This window comes from Peromyscus californicus, unplaced genomic scaffold (genome assembly GCF_007827085.1).
Source record: "Peromyscus californicus insignis strain IS unplaced genomic scaffold, ASM782708v3 Scaffold_20__1_contigs__length_68692818, whole genome shotgun sequence".
Classification (NCBI taxonomy): Eukaryota; Metazoa; Chordata; class Mammalia; order Rodentia; family Cricetidae; genus Peromyscus; species Peromyscus californicus.
In genome coordinates this window covers 45208292-45224569 of record NW_026294503.1, presented here as the reverse complement: position 1 = coordinate 45224569, position 16278 = coordinate 45208292, and the positions used below count along the sequence as shown (strand labels likewise).

At 53.8% G+C, this 16278-nt stretch overlaps 1 protein-coding gene across 1 annotated transcript in view; it reads right to left on the bottom strand.

Annotated features, from left to right (window-relative positions):
- Positions 1-16278, bottom strand: part of Cacna1i (calcium voltage-gated channel subunit alpha1 I) — a 116619-nt gene that overhangs the window by 34494 nt on the left and 65847 nt on the right. The window contains 5 exon segments of the mRNA XM_052748386.1: positions 47-198; positions 6781-7190; positions 9692-10004; positions 12625-12717; positions 14019-14334. Coding sequence (XP_052604346.1) covers positions 47-198; positions 6781-7190; positions 9692-10004; positions 12625-12717; positions 14019-14334 — 1284 coding nt within the window.

The following is a 16278-nucleotide window of genomic DNA, read 5'->3' as shown; positions in this document are numbered from 1 at the left end:
CCTCCTGCTCCTCAGCTGCGGGGTGGCGGGGTGGCAGTGTGCCTACCTGATAATGACAATGATGCTGTCAAAGATGTTGTAAGGGTTCCGCAGGTAGTCGAAGAGCCCGAAGGCAGCCAACTTCAGGATCATCTCCAGGGCAAACATGCTGGTAAAGACAACATTACAGATCTCCAGAATGTTCGTCAGCTCCTCGGGCTGTGGGGGGTGCAGGTGGAGAACGTGTGACCCTGGTGGGTCCCTGTTACTGCACCATAGTCTTTAGGGCTTCTTAGCTGTGCTACCTTTGGATCCTGGGGGAGGGGTGGCATCTACTAAGGAGTGAGGCAGCCCACAAGTGGTGCTGGTACTGTGCACTGGGAGGCATTACACTACCCGTGTTACAGCTGGGTCCGCCTCTCACATGCTGCCAGGAAGTGGAAGTCAAAGACAGGGCACCTACCACATGCCAGGCACAGCCCTGGGCACGGGACACCTCCACAGTGGCTCTCAGGGAACACCAAGAAGAGCAAGGGAAGTGTCCAGAGTCACTAGCTGGTGACACCGGACCCCCATTCTTCAGCCAAGGCCTCCCTCTATCCCTGGACTTCTTTCTCTCAGGGTTTTAAGAGGCAGCTTGGAATGGAACCACTGAGGACCCTGCTTTCAAACAAACGGCGCCATGGGGGATAAAGAAGATGGCTCCAGGCATGGGCCCCTGCCTCTGAGCCTCCCTCCCCTTATCCATGAGCAAGGTGTAGAGTACACAGCCTCATGGACTCGTAGCCTCTGGATAAGGGACAGGCAAGGAGGCTTTCCTCTCTACAGTGAAGGGCCTAGCTTATGCTCAAGGGAACACCATGGCTCCTGTCTGAATCCTAGAAAAAGAATGGCCACTTATTCCGCCCTCATTGAACCGCAAAGCCTGATAGACCACCACTGATCTTTCCATTTGATAACTAAGGAAACCGGCTTGGTGATGGGAACCGACTTGCACAGAACCACCCAGCAAGAATAGTAGATTCTGTTGCAGCCCACAGTAACCCTGCCTGAACCAGCCCATTCACTCATTCATTCATCTGTTCACTCCTGGGTGTATCACATAGGTCTTCCAAGAGCCTGCACTGTGCTGGGCCTATGCTCCTGCAGCGGGTAGGGGGATGCCCACTCTCGGTGACAGAGTCCCACAGATCATCCTAAAACACAGCAAGCCAGTACCCATCAACACCAGTAAAGCTAAGTATGGCTTGAGGGACAGTGCTAGGGAGCCAGGCAGGAAGTAAAAGGAGAGAGCTAGTGACACAGGGGAGCGGAGAAGGGTCACCAAGCCAAAGGCCCAGCCAGGGCAAGGGCTGGGTGACAGACAAGTGCCACGACAGCAAGCCATCCTCTGCCTGCCAGCACCCTGACTCCAAGCTCAGCCCTTCCACCGAGCAGCAGGGAACCCCAGGGGCCCAACTTTCATTCCACATGGCTTACAAGAAGAAAGAAAAAATTATGCAGCCACCAGCCTCCCATCTAGTGCCCAGGAAATCCAATAAAACCGCCAGTTCCTCTCAAGCCCAGATAAAAGGAGAGGGACCCATTTCCATCCGTAATTACATTTGACTCACAAAATGCCAGGGGAGAAGGACCCTGGGAAGGGTGTGGGTGGGAGGGATTCTGACGCTGCTCACCCAGCCCACCCAAGCCAAATCTTTGGAGATGAGTAGGGTGGCTGCTGACAGGTCCGTGATGGCCATCCGCTGGCTCTTAGCCGCATACAATGTGTACACGTTCGCTCCAACCGTGCTGGAGCCACAGCGCTTCAGAAAGGTCACTAACTCGCCTCCCCCCTTCCCCCGCAACAGCTGTTTCTCCAGGCAGCGCACACCTGCTAATCTTCCTCTAATGGACCATCCATCTCTCCCAGGAGCATTTTTTTTTTTTCTGGGAGAGAGGCAGGCTGGAGAGAGGCAGACAGATGAATATAGACACCACAAGTGGGAGGCCAAGTGGGGGATGGAAGGGACGAGGTAGAGATGCAGAGATGTAAGCCAGGTGGATGGACAGACAGACAGGGACACGGTGAGCAAGGGGCAGAGGCGAAAGCCTGGACCTCGACAGGGCTTCTGCCTCTGCCTTTGACGTACAGAAGATGGTCTTCGGATGCGGCTCTGTCGGGGGAGCGCTGGTCTAACACGCACGAGGTCCAAAGTGCAAGCACCACACCCACCGACTTGATAGGGCAGCGCACACCTGTAATCTTAGCACGCCAGAGGTTGGCGGCAGGCAGGAGGATCAGAATTTCAAGGTCATTGTCGACGACCTATTGAGTTCAAGGCCAGCCTAGGCTGCATGAGATCCTATTTTAGCGGGGGGGAAAAGGGAGACAGATTGAGACACAGTGACATGGTGGAAGTCAGAGTCACGCCAGGAAAGGAGAGGCAACACAAACATCACAGACAGACAGACAGGACAACAGACAGTGAGAAGTCTAACAGGAAGGCCTAACATGCACCCTGTGAAAGAGCAGGTGGTCGGTCCAGGTCAGAAAACACCAGCTTACATCTCGAAGGTACAGGGTCTCACCCTGGCCCAATGCTGGGTGTAGTGGCCCCAGGCTGCCCAGCTTCTGGCCACCTCTGCAGGGGTAGATGAAAGGGCATGCAAGGGTCTTTGACCTAGTCTAGGAAGCCCTCAAGCCCAGCCCGGCACCGTGGCGACAATGGCAGCAGACATCAGCTGAGTTCCTCCCTAGGGTGGGTGTGGGAAGTACTTTCTATGCCCTGATCGGCTAAGCTTCAGTCTTGTCTAAGCTGTCCCCACTTAATAGTTAGGAAGAGAATGGTCAAGGTGAGAGTCGGGGTCACGACCAGGCCAAGACGGAATCCGCTCTGGAGTCGTGTCTCCTCCCTCTGCCGTGAACCAGGTGCCATCACTGGGACACATTTTAGAAAAAGTTTGTTCAGCAGACATTATTCCCCTGCTTAAAGCCCTCCCTGGCTCCCCACTGCGCCGAGGATAGAAGCGTCCTTGAGGCCCTCCGTGGATAAGCAGCCCTGCTTGTCCATGGGCTGTCCACCACACCCTTTGCACACGCCTTCTTGAAAGCTCTGGGTCCCGCCCCTCCTTTGTACCTGTCTTTCTGACTGATGATTTGTGGTCATCCTCCAAAATCCATCCTCAGTGCCATCTCTTCCAGGAAGCCCTCCTTGGCTGTGACCCACGTTAGTGCCTCTTTCTCTCATGAGGCTCTCACAGAGTTAAAACGTCAGGCACTAAACCATCCCATAATCCTCTTCCCAGAGTCACCCTAAGCCTGGGTTACTTGACAGGAGGTACCCAATGAGCTCTGAGTCACCCACTACTGGGAAGGCCTGAACCAAAATGATCCTACATCTTAGAGTGGGGTATCCCTAAGCTTGGGGGGACCCCCTCATGGTGCCCATTCCACACAAGCCTCTGCTTTTCACTCTCCGCCTTGACCAGCCTTCACCGAGGCCGAGATGAGGCTTCAGGGTGGCCCTGGCCAGCTCGAGAGGAGTCCCAGGTCTAGTCAGGGAGACACTAAGGCGGGCATTACTCCGAGTGTCTTCCTGACTGTGCCCCACCTCTGTTATGATCATTCACAGCTGCTCTCTGCACTCTGCACCCCGGAGCCAGTCCTGCCAGCTGCTTGTCAGGTCACGTGGGCAGCCTGTTCACCTTCCTCAGTTTCCCCATCTGCCTGCATCTTCCCAGTAGGGATGAGACACATACCCTGCTTGCCCTCCAGGGCTTCTGTGAAGATGAAACCTGGCAGCCAAGTTGACCTGACTCTACTTGCGGTCCCACAACTCAACCAGAGACAACCCAAGGGGTGTAGACTTCTCAAATCTCCCAAGATTCCTGGGGACTCCTTTTTTTTTTTTTTTTTTTTTTTTTGGTGCTGGGAATTGAACCCAGGACATGCTAGGCAAGTGCTCTTCCATCAAGACACACCCTGCCCTTGTTGGGCATTATCTCTCTCTTCATCAGACACATGCAGGTCCATGACTGGCTGACATCCTTTTACCTGGGACTTCCTTCCAGGCCAAGCCCTACAAGGAATATTTGCAGACATATGGAGCCCGAACCAGCAAAGTGTTCATGGTGATGGCCCTCCATTACATTATTTGAGCAGCAGTGGTCATGCTAAAGGCCATGAGCATCTGTACTGAGCTCCCTATAATTAGGGAGGCAGGGGTGACAAGCCAGGACCTCACCACCTGTCCCTTTGCAAGTGGTACACAGAGTTTTCTGCAGGCCCGGGTGGGGTGCAGGGCCCAGTGGAGGCAGGGGGAAAGGACCTGTGACACTCTCCCCTTTTTCCTTGCATGCCATCTGCATGCCTGGGCCACCTCTCACTGTGGGTGCCACCTCAGTGGGGGATGCTCAAAATAAACCTGGGGGCGGATCGGTTTCCCGCAGAGAGATGTCTGAGAGCCCAGGGCGAGGAACAAAAATACCAGCGGCCCTGTGCAGCTCCCAGCTGAACAATGGCTGCCACTTGGTACTGCTTTAAAAAGAATGGTTTAAAAATGCTTCCTCCTCCTTGCTTCTTCTTTAATTAATTTTTGAGGCTCCAGACAGTAGATGGTAAACTCACCCAGGCTAGGGACAGAAGACTCAGACAAAAGACCTGCTAGTAATGATGGAGTCATGAATGCCTGCTAGACAACCAGAATCCACACATTTGCCCTTCCCGACCACCGTGTGTGTGTGTGTGTGTGTGTGTGTGTGTGTGTGTGTGTGTGTGTGTGTGTGTGTGTGTTGGGGATGGGGTGGGGGGACTGTCTGATTTATCTGTAGATAGAGACACTAGCTAGGTAAGTAATTGACTTTCCCACGGCCACCCGGTCTATCAGCAGAAGAACCAGGGTCGGAATCCAGACCACAAATGAAGGATATGGCCCCCAAGCAGTGGCCTTCCAAGTGTGAAAACAGGAAGCTGTGACACCCGCTTGGAAAATACTTGTGAGGACTCAGGGACACCCTGCTCTCTTGAGGCCTGGAGCTTACTAAGTTTCCAGTGATATACCTCGGAGGGAGACATCTCTCAGTTGAGGTTGCAGATGGGGAGATCAGGGTAGACCCTACACATGTCAGGAGCGTCTTTCAGGCAGGTGGGGACCCCAGGCAGGAGGCGACTGCAGTACCACGTGACTTCTGCTGTGCCAATGGAAGAAGCTCCAGCAGAATTAGGAAGTTTGCTCAAGGGGCCCAGTGAGGTGTCAGCTCAATGGGTAAAGATGTAATAAAAACAAACGGTTTTTGTGGTTGTGTTTTCGGGGCAGGGTTTCTGAGTAGCCCTGGCGGTCCACGAACAAGCTCTTTAGACCAAGATGGGCTCAGATTCAGTGATCCACCTGCCTCTGCCTCTCGAGTGCTGGGATTAAAGGCAAGCACTATCGTGCCCAGCTCAAAGCAATATTTTAAAGAAAGGAAGCCTGCTCAAGTGGGATATGGCAGGGACAAGAGATGAGCCAGAAAAGACCCTGAGCAGACTCATGCAGGAACCATGACTGGCCCGAGGTCAGGCTGGAAGTGAAAGGAAAAGCTGCCTTGATTGTTGTCTTGGAGACTCTTCGAGAAGGCAAAGACCAGTGGGGTCCAAACAAACCCACCAGTGAGAAACAGCCTTGCCTTGTAGCATCTGCCACTTTCCATGGTGTAAATTCTTTCTCCATAACCCATTTCAAACCAGTTACTATTTAACAACTGCTTGCTAAATTCCCAAGTGTGAGAAAATTGGCTCTCACCAACTGGTTCCAGGAAGCCAGAGACAGCTCCGACTCCGGTATAGCAGGGTGTAGACACCAGAGCCAGGCACCCAATAGCAGCTCTTCCCCCAGCACCTTCCTCAAGTGTGTAAACCCAGCTGGGTCTCTGCATTCTGACAGGCCGGGGGCCCTGAGGCAAAGGATAGTCCTCTCCTCTCATCAGCTTCCCCCTGCAGAGATCTCACCCCGCAGCCCTCCCCAAAGATCTTTTTAATTAAGTCAGAATAGCTGGCAAACTGGCAGTACCAACAGAGTGTTGGTGGCAGCCCCAGGGGCCACATTTAACTAAATTGAATGAAGCCTGTGCTTGGTGAGCTAATGAGCAGGGAAATGAAGAGCGTGGCCCCCTCTAGGCACAGAGAAGGGGTTTGCAGAATGACGGTGACACCATAGCCAAGGGGACTCAGAATCCAGTTCCTGCTGGGGTGTCAATCTCGCCACAGTAGGTGGGTTCAAGCCAGGTTGCTGGCTATCTGAGGGACCTCGAAGTCAGTGGGCCTGGCATAGCCATCTGGCAAGTGGGGGGTGCCCTACCAGGCTGAGGAGCAGGCCAAGGAAGCCACACCCTCCAAAAAGGGCTAGTGGACAGGAGCCAGGAAATAGGGTTACTCCAAATGGAGCCAGGATGAGACAGGCTGTTAGCCCAGGAGTGCCCTATGGAGTGCAGACTTCCGGGCAGCTTAGGAGGAAAAGAAGTGGGCAGCCCCTGAGTGGAGTCCCAACCTCATGAAGTCCTGTCCTGAGCCACACTCATCATCCATTCATTCTGCAGATACCCAAGAGCATCTGCCCCCCCACCCCCACCCCCACCCCCTCCAAGTGTTATCTTAGGCAAGGCTTTGAAGCCATATGGAAGGGTTAGATTACTCTAGCCAGGGTCAAGGAGATAGACGTGGGGGTGGGCTCAGCCTCGACTGGGTGTGCCCGTCCCCTCCCCGTCCAACCTGAACCCAATGCTCCACACTGGCCTGCTTCTCCCCCACCTCCCACCCCAGCCCCACCCTGTGCCCTCGCTGGCCTGTTCATGGTGCTCGATGCCCATGCTGACAGTGTTGACCAGGATGGCCATCATGATGCCTCTGTTGAAGTACTTGCTGTCTACGATGCCTCGCAGCTTGGCTCGTGTCTCTCTCCACACGTCGCCGCACAGTCGGGCTGCGCCCTCCTCCTGCTCCTCCTCCTTCCCCAAGCCGGAGGAGGTCCCCTCTTCACTGCTCTGGGGTCCGTCCCCGTTGGCCTCAGCCTCTGCAGAGCCCCCGGAGCCCGAGCCTTCCTGGCCTGAGTCCGTGCTGCCCAGGCCTGAGGGCCGCCTGCCTGCCTCATGCTGGCAGCGTGGGCAGCTGCTGGGGTCAGAGGCCAGAATAGCAGAGATGGGCTGCACCAGAGTGTGGGGAGTGGGGTCCAGGGGACTGTGTTGTGGGCACAGCTCTGAAAAAAACAGAGGGCAGCATTAGTGTCCAAACCAGGTCCCCACCTCCCCCAAGGGACACTGCCTGAAACAAGCAGACCCCACCTGGCGGGGCTGCTGCTTCTTAGAAAACAATGTATCTCCATCCAGGCTCTGTCAAAGCTGTGAGATGATTGTCTTCATTAAACACGTGACAGGCTCACCACAGCACCTGGCACCTCAGTCCATGCTAATTCTTGGTCACCTTTGACCTTGACCTCGGGCCAGTCACTCAACAGACCTTCCCAGGCACAGTTACGGGGAACTGGGGACCGCAGGTCTGAGTGGAGAGTGGACAGCCCTCAGAGGAAGCTATGGTGGCTTTGGCATTCCCTACTTTGCCCAAGTGTGAAGCCCTCAGGGAGGAGGATAGCCCCAGACAGAGGCAGGCTCTTGCTCTGGGAGTTCCCAGGCCAGATGGGTGCAGGGGCAGGAGGGATCACAGTGGATGGGGTCTGAGGCTTTCAACCCCTAGGCTGGCCTTGGATCTGGAAGCCTGTTCAAAGAGGTGACAGAGGCTTCCCTCTAGCTGGTTGGGTTTCTTCTTTTTATTTTTTTATTTCTTTTATTATGTTTGTTTGTTTGTTTGTTTGTTTGTTTGTTTGTTTTTTCCGTGTAGTCCTGACTGTCCTGGAACTCACTACATGGACCAGACTGGCCTCGAACTCAGAGATCCACCTGCCTCTGCCTCCCAAGTACTGGGATTAAAGGCTGGTTTCTTCTTTATGCTTTCCTATATTATAGTAACATAAACACATTTTGCTTGAATAAGATTTTTTTTTAAGCTCTAAAGGGTTTGAAGAAAAGCAGGAATTCCTGGACTTCTCCACACCAGCCTCCAAATACTACAAAGCAACCAGATGCCTGAGCCATCCTACTCCAGCCTCAGAGTACCAAAGTTCTTCCCATCCACATCACCACCAGACACAGGGAAAGGAGAAGGTATGGAAGCCTGAGGAGTGAGGGGGACTAAAATGTGTAGAACTTCCCTCCACAGAGTTCCAGGGTGAGGGTGATGGGAACACCCTCATACAAGAAGCCCCCTTATACTCACACCCCTAGAAAGGGGAGAGCTAGCCTTGCCCAGACCCCAGCTCTCCTCTCCACTTGTTAGGCCAGCCCACAGGCCACCTGGCACCACATCTAGATGGCTAGTGTCTTAGGACAGTGGGCAACTGTCTGGTCTCTGCCAGTCTTTAACTGGCAGGGTAAGAGAGCTGGGAACATGGAGTTCACCAGGCAGAGCCTCAGGCAGTAATTGTCACCCACAGGCACAAACTAGCAGATCCCTTTGAGCCCTGCTCTGGAGAAGAGATGGGTCGCCCCGTGGTGTTCAAGTTCATAAGGGGAACAGGACACGCCATGCTCCACAACTGCTCCAAGGAACAGTCCCAGGGCCCATCAACTTCTCAGCACCAACTGGGGGAGAGTAGATCAAACCTGGAGTCCCCTGGTAGCCTGGGCAGCCTCCACTTAGGGTTGGGTGCATTTGCAGTTAGAGACACACTCGGCAACCCAGTTGCCCAGAACCTCTGACACTCCATCTGACTGAACCTTTCATTGACATACCAGGCCACTTAAGTGACTCCATCATCTTCTTGGGCCTTGGTTTTCCCTTCTGAAAACTGGAGACACTATTTTTAGTCTGTCCCCTTCTTAAAAGAAACAGACTCTCTCTCTCTCTCTCTCTCTCTCTCTCTCTCTCTCTCCCCTATCTCTCCTTGCAGCAGGGTCTCCTGTAGCCCAACTTGATCTTGAACTCACTATAAACTTACTTAACTCACTAAGCTAAGGATGCCCTCGAACTTCTGATCCTCCTGTTCTATGTCCAGAGCACCAGGATTACCACCATGCCGCGTGGGGCTTGAACCTAGAGTTTTCACACCTGCTCAGCAAGCACATTCACAACTGCACTACATATCCAGAGAGTATCCTTTCTAAGCTAAACACCAAACTTACACAAACAGTCTAGTGCCACTCAAGCACGAGGCAGGAGTGCAGTATGGGGATGAGGGTCCATCCCAATATACAATGACATGCACCGCCCATGTGCCAGGGGCCTGATGTCCTTACTCGGGTGTGCTGGTGAGCAGGGAACAGCCACGGGGGCCACGGTGGGAGATGGTGTGGGAGGCTACAGGGAGGGAGTCTAGACTTGCAAGGCTGTGAATGATTCACTGTGCGCTTGACTTTCACGTGTAGGTTCAAGGGAGTGGTACCCGTGTTTGCCTACAGAACTTGGAAGGATTTCTCCAGGGAGAGGGCTAACCCACACAGGCTGGACAGGAACTAAGGCAAGGAGTGAGCTGAGCAGATGAGTCCTGGATAAGCCATAAGGGAAACACCAGAGCCTGGAATGAATCCCTGGGATCCCACATCTGATACCGACACCTCTTGTTCCAGCAGGCATGACCCACTTGCAATATTGCCATTCTGAGACCCCAGATAATGCCACGTAAGCTTCAGGGGCAAGGCCACTTACTGCAGTGGCTGGGCTCCTTGGCGTGAGGCCCAGGCTTAGCAGGGGCCGGTGTCCCCGGGCCCGTGGCCTGGCGCCGGTTCTGCAGGGCCTGGTAGAGGCCCAAGGCACGGCGCTTGGCCTTGCGAAGGATGTGACAGACATATTGGAAGATCTCCTCATAGCAGTCGCCAGGCTCGGCGTAACTGGCCACCGTGCTGGAGGACAGGTAGCGCTGGCGCTGCTCCAGCATCAGCCGATGCTCCCGCTGCTTGGTCTCCGAGAACTGGGTCGCTATGACAACGAGGCACAGGTTGATCATGAAGAAGGAGCCCACCTGTGACCAACAGGAGGAAAGGACAGGAACAGGGACGGAGGGGACAGCGGGGCCAGGGAAGTAGAGAGAGAGAGGTAGAGCCAGCAGGAGGGCCCAGGAAAAGGGGACAGAGAGATGGAGAAAGAGTTATCAAGAGCAGCAGACAGAGAGGAAGGCCAGAGAAATGGGGAAGAGGGGAGGGGGCAGGCCAGAGACACGGAAGAGAGGACAGAAGTCAGAGCAGACAGACAGCAAGACAGGGACAGCCAGGGGACAGAGAGTCAAAGACAGAAAGGGGGGAAGGAAGGAGAATGGGAGGGGGGAAGAGAGAAGAGAAAGAAGAGGAGACGGGAGGAGAGGGAGGGAAGACAGAGAGAAGGAGGAAGAGATGGAGAGAGCAGGGACACATGGGAAACGCAGAGTTGGGGTGGAAATAGACAGACAGAGGTTCAGGGAAGGTGGAGGGGCCCAGGGAGACAGAAACACAGACACAGATGGGACAGGAAAAGATCACTGAGTCCTTGCAGGGGAAGGCACCGCCTAGGTGACTTCCCAGGTCAGGCTAGGACTGCATCCAAGCCCAGGCCCCATCAGGACCAAGGCCTGGCCTCACGACCCATCCACGTAGGACAGAGATGCTGAAGCCAAGAGGAAAGCCACACTCCTTCAAGTCAAAGGGTCCTGAGTCCTACTCACTGGCCTGGACTTCGGCTGTGTGCTTGGAGGGGGAGATGGAGCTGGGTAGCCTCGCTATAGCCCATCGAACTATTCCAATACCAGCCGTCTCCTCTGGTACTCACTAACCCCAAATGAACTCCTCTGGCCTGGCAGGAGAGAGGTGGCCTCCATCCTTCTGGGACATCACCAACAGGAACATGCAGATGGCTGCCCCAGTCACTACTTCATCCCGCTTTCCTCTCCCCATTACATACAACTGAAGAGCTAAAGGCGTACAGGGTTTCCTGGCCCAGAGGACCCTGGGAAACAGACTGCCTCTTAGACAAAAAAGATGGCCTGCAGTCCTCTGCCTCCATTATCTTATCTATAACATTTCCCAAAGATCTACCCTGCCCCGGCTTGGTTAGGGACACAGGAACCAGAGAGATTACACTCTGCCCTCTGTACGGTCACCTCTGGCAGACTCCTACCTAGTCTTTGCTGAGCAGTGGTTGCCCTGGATGACCCAGGCAACCCTCATCCTCTCTGTTCCCCATATGTAAAGTTGGGGGACTAGAGCAAAGTGGGTACAGGACTTTCCTAACCAGAGGGGTGCTGGGGGCTATATGTGAAGACTGAAGACCCCCACCAGCCTACTGATGTCATCCTCTGTCCTGAGACAGGGATACTTGGGACTCAAGTGACCCCAATAACATCAGGGCACATTTACTGACCACTTACTGGATACCAAGGGTATACAGGCTCCAGGTTGCATCCCTGCTAATCCTCCCCATCACCTGGGAACTCAGTGTTGTCACTGTCCCACTTCATGGAACCCATGAAGAGCCTGCCTCAAGTCACACTGAATAAATGGATTCCTGTGGGAGAGGACAGAGCCTCCTGTCTTCCTCCAGGAAGTCACCCACATCCCTGTCCTCCTCCAAGTGACTTCTCCAGCCTCTATGGGCTTCTTTCTATCATGATACTTAATGATCTGGATGTCATTGTCACCTGCCAGCCCTTCTTTCCCAGACTGTGAGCTCTTTGGAACAGGGCAGGGCCTGGATCCCTGCTCTGTCCCCAGAACTCAGCTCATCTTCCTGGATGTTCTGTTGAAAGTAAGTTGATGAATGGCCAGTGATGCAGAATGAAATCTGGGCCCTTCTTTTTTTCCCCAGAGTTTCTCCTGAATCCAAGGCCCCAGGCTCCCCAGGAAATCGCTGAAGCTACATCACAGCAGGTGTGTCTCAGGCCAGCAGCCAGCCTGTCCTGACTCCTCGGTCAGGGCGTTACTCACAGGAGTCAAGCTTGCCTTCACTCACCACCAGGAAGCTAGAGAACCCAGCCTTCATGCTGGGGAGTGAACACAGCTCTCCCAGAGGCCTGACCTCCGTGGATTGTGCTGAGGCAGAAGCCACAGGCAGCCAGGACAAAGTGGACACTGGAAAGTGGGGACAGGAAATGCTGGCCTGTAAGGGTGGATAGACCCCTGTCTCCATCACCTGACCACAGACAGAGCTGCAGAGAATCCAGAGTTCAAAGACTTTCCCAGAGCTCCACCAGGCCACCACCAAGGCCAATCTCCTACCCTATGTCCTGCCCAAGAACAAGCCCCATGCAGCCAGTCAGAGCATCTTGTCTGCCCCAGGAAAAATGGGGACCAGATGGAACCCCTAGGAAGCTCCATTCTGGAACTATACCCCCAGCTAAGGCCATGAAAGAATGGATCCCTGGAGATTCGGGCGGAGATGAGAAGTGAGGCAAGGGGCTGTGATGGATGCTCCCAGCCACAGCCCTGATGAGCCCCTTCAATCACTGGCTGGTTGACTGCATTTAAAATATCCCCTCCTTGGAGATGGATTACCCACTCCTCTGGCTGTCTCCTATCTTGCCAGGCTCCCCTAGGGACTGCCCATCCTTCCCCTCCCTCCCCATCCGGACTGAGTGCCATGGTCCATGGTCCCAAACTTGCCCTGATACTTACTATGATGAGCAGGATGAAGTAGATGAAGTTGTAGAAAGAATGTGCATCCATCACATAGTACATGATCTCCACCCAGCCTTCCAGAGTGATCACCTGCAGCAGGCATGAGGACAGGGCCGAGTCTAAGACACTGGGCCCTCCTGTGCACCAGGACTCAAGACACACCCCAACAGAGGCTGGGGTAGGGGGCAGCATGGGTAAGGAAACCAAGGTTCAAAGAGGTGCTGATGTCACAACATCACGCAGCCAGGCAGGAGGGGAGAAGGGACTCCTGTCCTCTCTTGCTCAAAGGCCCACCACTGGGGGGTGGGCACCCAAGCTGGGGAAGCAGAAAGCCTTGGACTTGCGCTAAGTCCTTCAGTACACGGATGACAAGGCCCCCAGCAGAGCGGAGGTGTGGGTCAGCTGACCATTCCCTTCCTTGTTCCCCACAATGCCATCTAGAGCCTCCTCAGAGCCACCTGGGGAAAGACAGGCTGAGCACTGGGGCCTCCCTAGCTCCGCCTCACCTTTCCTGAGCAGCCTCCACCCTCTGGGCTGACCAAGCGAGAGACCCAAAACACAGTGGTTGAGCCCGAGTTCAGCTGCCTCCCAGCTCTGGATCTCTGATACGGCCCTTCCCAGAGTAGAGTGGGGGCCCCCTGGCCTCCTCTGCCCCTCCTTCCCTTCTTCCTTTTGAGGACAGCAGAGCCTCACTGCACAGGGGTGACTTCCCCGTTCACAGCCCTGGCTTATTGCCGGGCAACCAAGGAGTCTGCTAGTACAGTACCCCAATGTGAAGAGCACACTCAGTAAGTATGAAGAGGAGAAAACTGAGGCACAGAGAGGCCAAGCAAGACCCCCAGTGTCCCACAGCCCCAATTACCAGAATCCTGCCTGGTCTCCTCAAGAGTGTAGAGATGGAGTTGGTACAGGAGCCACAATGGTCTGCACAAGGTGGCATCATGGGCGCAATGGTCACAGGATGAAAGCATTTTCTACACAAGCCAGTCAGTCAGGCTCCACTCAGGCCTGACCCCAGCTGTCACTCACCTTCCTTACCACAGTGGGGCCTGGCTTCCAATAGAGCCATGCCCTGGCCCTGCCCTCTGTGACTCAGCCCACCTGGGCATCTGTAAGGAGCAAAGGCTTTGAGGGGAGCCCACGTGGATTGAAATCTCGATGTGCTATTTAGCCCCCACAGACTCCTTGCCCAGCAGGCGTGTTTTTTCTTCCTTCGAACCTTGGGTTTTCTGCCTGCAAAGTGAGCAGGATGGAGCCTCTACCAGCCAGCGTGTGGGACAGATCTCAAGGAGTGGGTGACCAAGTCCAGCTCAAGACTTTACCTGCTGAGTGAAGTTGCCAGCCACGCCACCCGTTGCTGGCCGGCCAGTCCTGGGTCTGCATGCTCTCACCTGGAAGATCACAATCCAGGCATAGCCGATGTTGTCGAAGTTGATGGCGCCCTTGTGAGGGTTGGCGTTGCCCGTGCGGCAGACGTTGTAGTAGCGGTTCCAGTTGACGCAGAGGCCACTGGCGTTGAGGTCTTGGCGCCCCGTCCCAAAGTCGTACACATCATCTTTGGACAGGCAGCATTCTCGGCCCTGCTCCTTCAGCGGGGGGATCTCGTGGCAGCCCATGATGCCATTGTCGCCCGACAGGGAGCAGATAAAGGGCATCTCGTCGTCCTCCTCCGGCTGGTAATAAGGCGGCAGGGCCACATCCCCTTGTCTACGGTAGAAAAGAGCAGTCAAAGAAGGGCAGGGGAGGGTCACCGCCAGGTGTACCAGGCAAAGAAAGGCCGCAAAAGTCTCTGCAGGTCTATTGCCATCCCTTTTCGTGGTTCTCACCTCTGAGGAACCTTTCCTGGAGGAGTCTCCCCTCCACAGAGCTAAGCCAGGGTTCCCTGAGGTACACCATGACCTGGGACAGACTCCACCCAGCTCCCTGGCTGACCCAGGCCACACTGTTTGGACAGATCAAAGCAAATAGTCAGCAGTCACTGGATTCTGCTGGCCAGCGGGTGAGGGGGTGTGCAGCCCTGGACCAGTCTCTTCTCTCCCTGGACATGGATTACCTCATCGGTGACACTTGATCATAAGCTCTGCCCACCACACAACCACAAACGAAATCCCATTGTGATTCTGTCTATGGCACCCAGATAGACGGTTCAAAGAGAAATCATCCAGGCAGGGTTTAAAAGGGAAAATATAAGTGGAAACTAGCCTTACAAGAGAGGACCCTGAGACCAGTGATGAGCCAGTGTGGTACTTTACAGAATGGGGGTCTTAATGGAGACCACAACACAGAGAGACAGACCCATGTCTCAAGGCAAACAGAAGCCAGCACTCAGGAGACTGAGGCAGGAGGATTGTGTTGAGTTCATGGTCAGCCTGAACTGAATAACAATATGCTTTCCCTTCTTTTATTTGTTTGCTTGGTTGGCTGGTTGCTCAAGACAGGTCTCATGTAGCCCAGGCTGTCCTTGAACTTTCTACACAGCTAGCAATGACCTTACACTCTAGGTCCTATGACTTCTACCTCCTGAGCGCTGGGAGCCTAGGTGCACACCAGTACACCTGTCTGGAAATGCTACGTCAAAAAAATATTAATTTAATTTAATTAAATACCCAAAAAAAGAAAGAAAGAAAAAAGCAAGCAAGTTTAGGGTGGTGGTGGTGCATGTCTTTGATCTTGGTGCTCAGGAGGTACAGGCAGGAGGATCTATGTAAGTTTAAGGCCAGGATGGTCGGTCCACATAGCAAGTCCCAGGACAACCAAGGATACACAGAGAGACCATGTCTCATAAAACAAAAAGCAAAAAACAACAACAACAAAAAAAAAAAAACAGCAAACAGAAATCACACAGAAATTGCCTCCTCTCATATGAATGGCCACCTCAAGGTTTTGTAACCAAGTGTGGGAAGCGTGAGTGTAAACAGGCACCCGCACTGTTGGTGAGAGTGTCAACTGCACCACCCCTGTGGAAGACAATTCATCAGCATTCTTTAACAACCAAAACATCACAACCAACCCTGCAAAGGCTCACGACCACCTGCTTCCAATAAAGAGATCACTTGGTCCCCTGCAGAAAGGCCGGACCATACCACACATGATTCTGGGAAGACTGAATACACGTTAAACAATAAATCAACCTTGACATCCCCACGCCCATCGCATACTGCACGCAAAATTCTTTGTGATCGAATAGGCCAGACTGAAAGATGAAGCCAGAAATCTTTTGAGAATGTTTTTCTGACCTCAGGCTCTGAGATTAGTTCAATATGTTATAAAGCTGAACAGGATTGGAGGCCAAGTTTCTGCTGCTCAAAAACATCATTAGCAGAGTTAAACAGCCACTCCTTGGGACTCGTACCTATGAGTGAGTTCACTGCGTGAGCGAGCACACTGCTATTACTTATCCAACCGTCAATTTAGGTCATTTCTGGGTATGGGGCCCTTATGACTCAGAACTACTCTTGTACACATGCTTCAGTGGGCATGTGTGTATGTGTGTGTGTGTGTGTGTGTGTGTGTGTGTGTGTGTGTGTGTGTGTGTGTGTGCATCTGAGGGGGTGTTGGGGGGATGGTATTTGTTTTTTTAACCACAGCTGACTTCCTAAGGTCTTCCTGACAAAAGCATCCTGACCACGGGAATTGCATGGGTGAGCCACC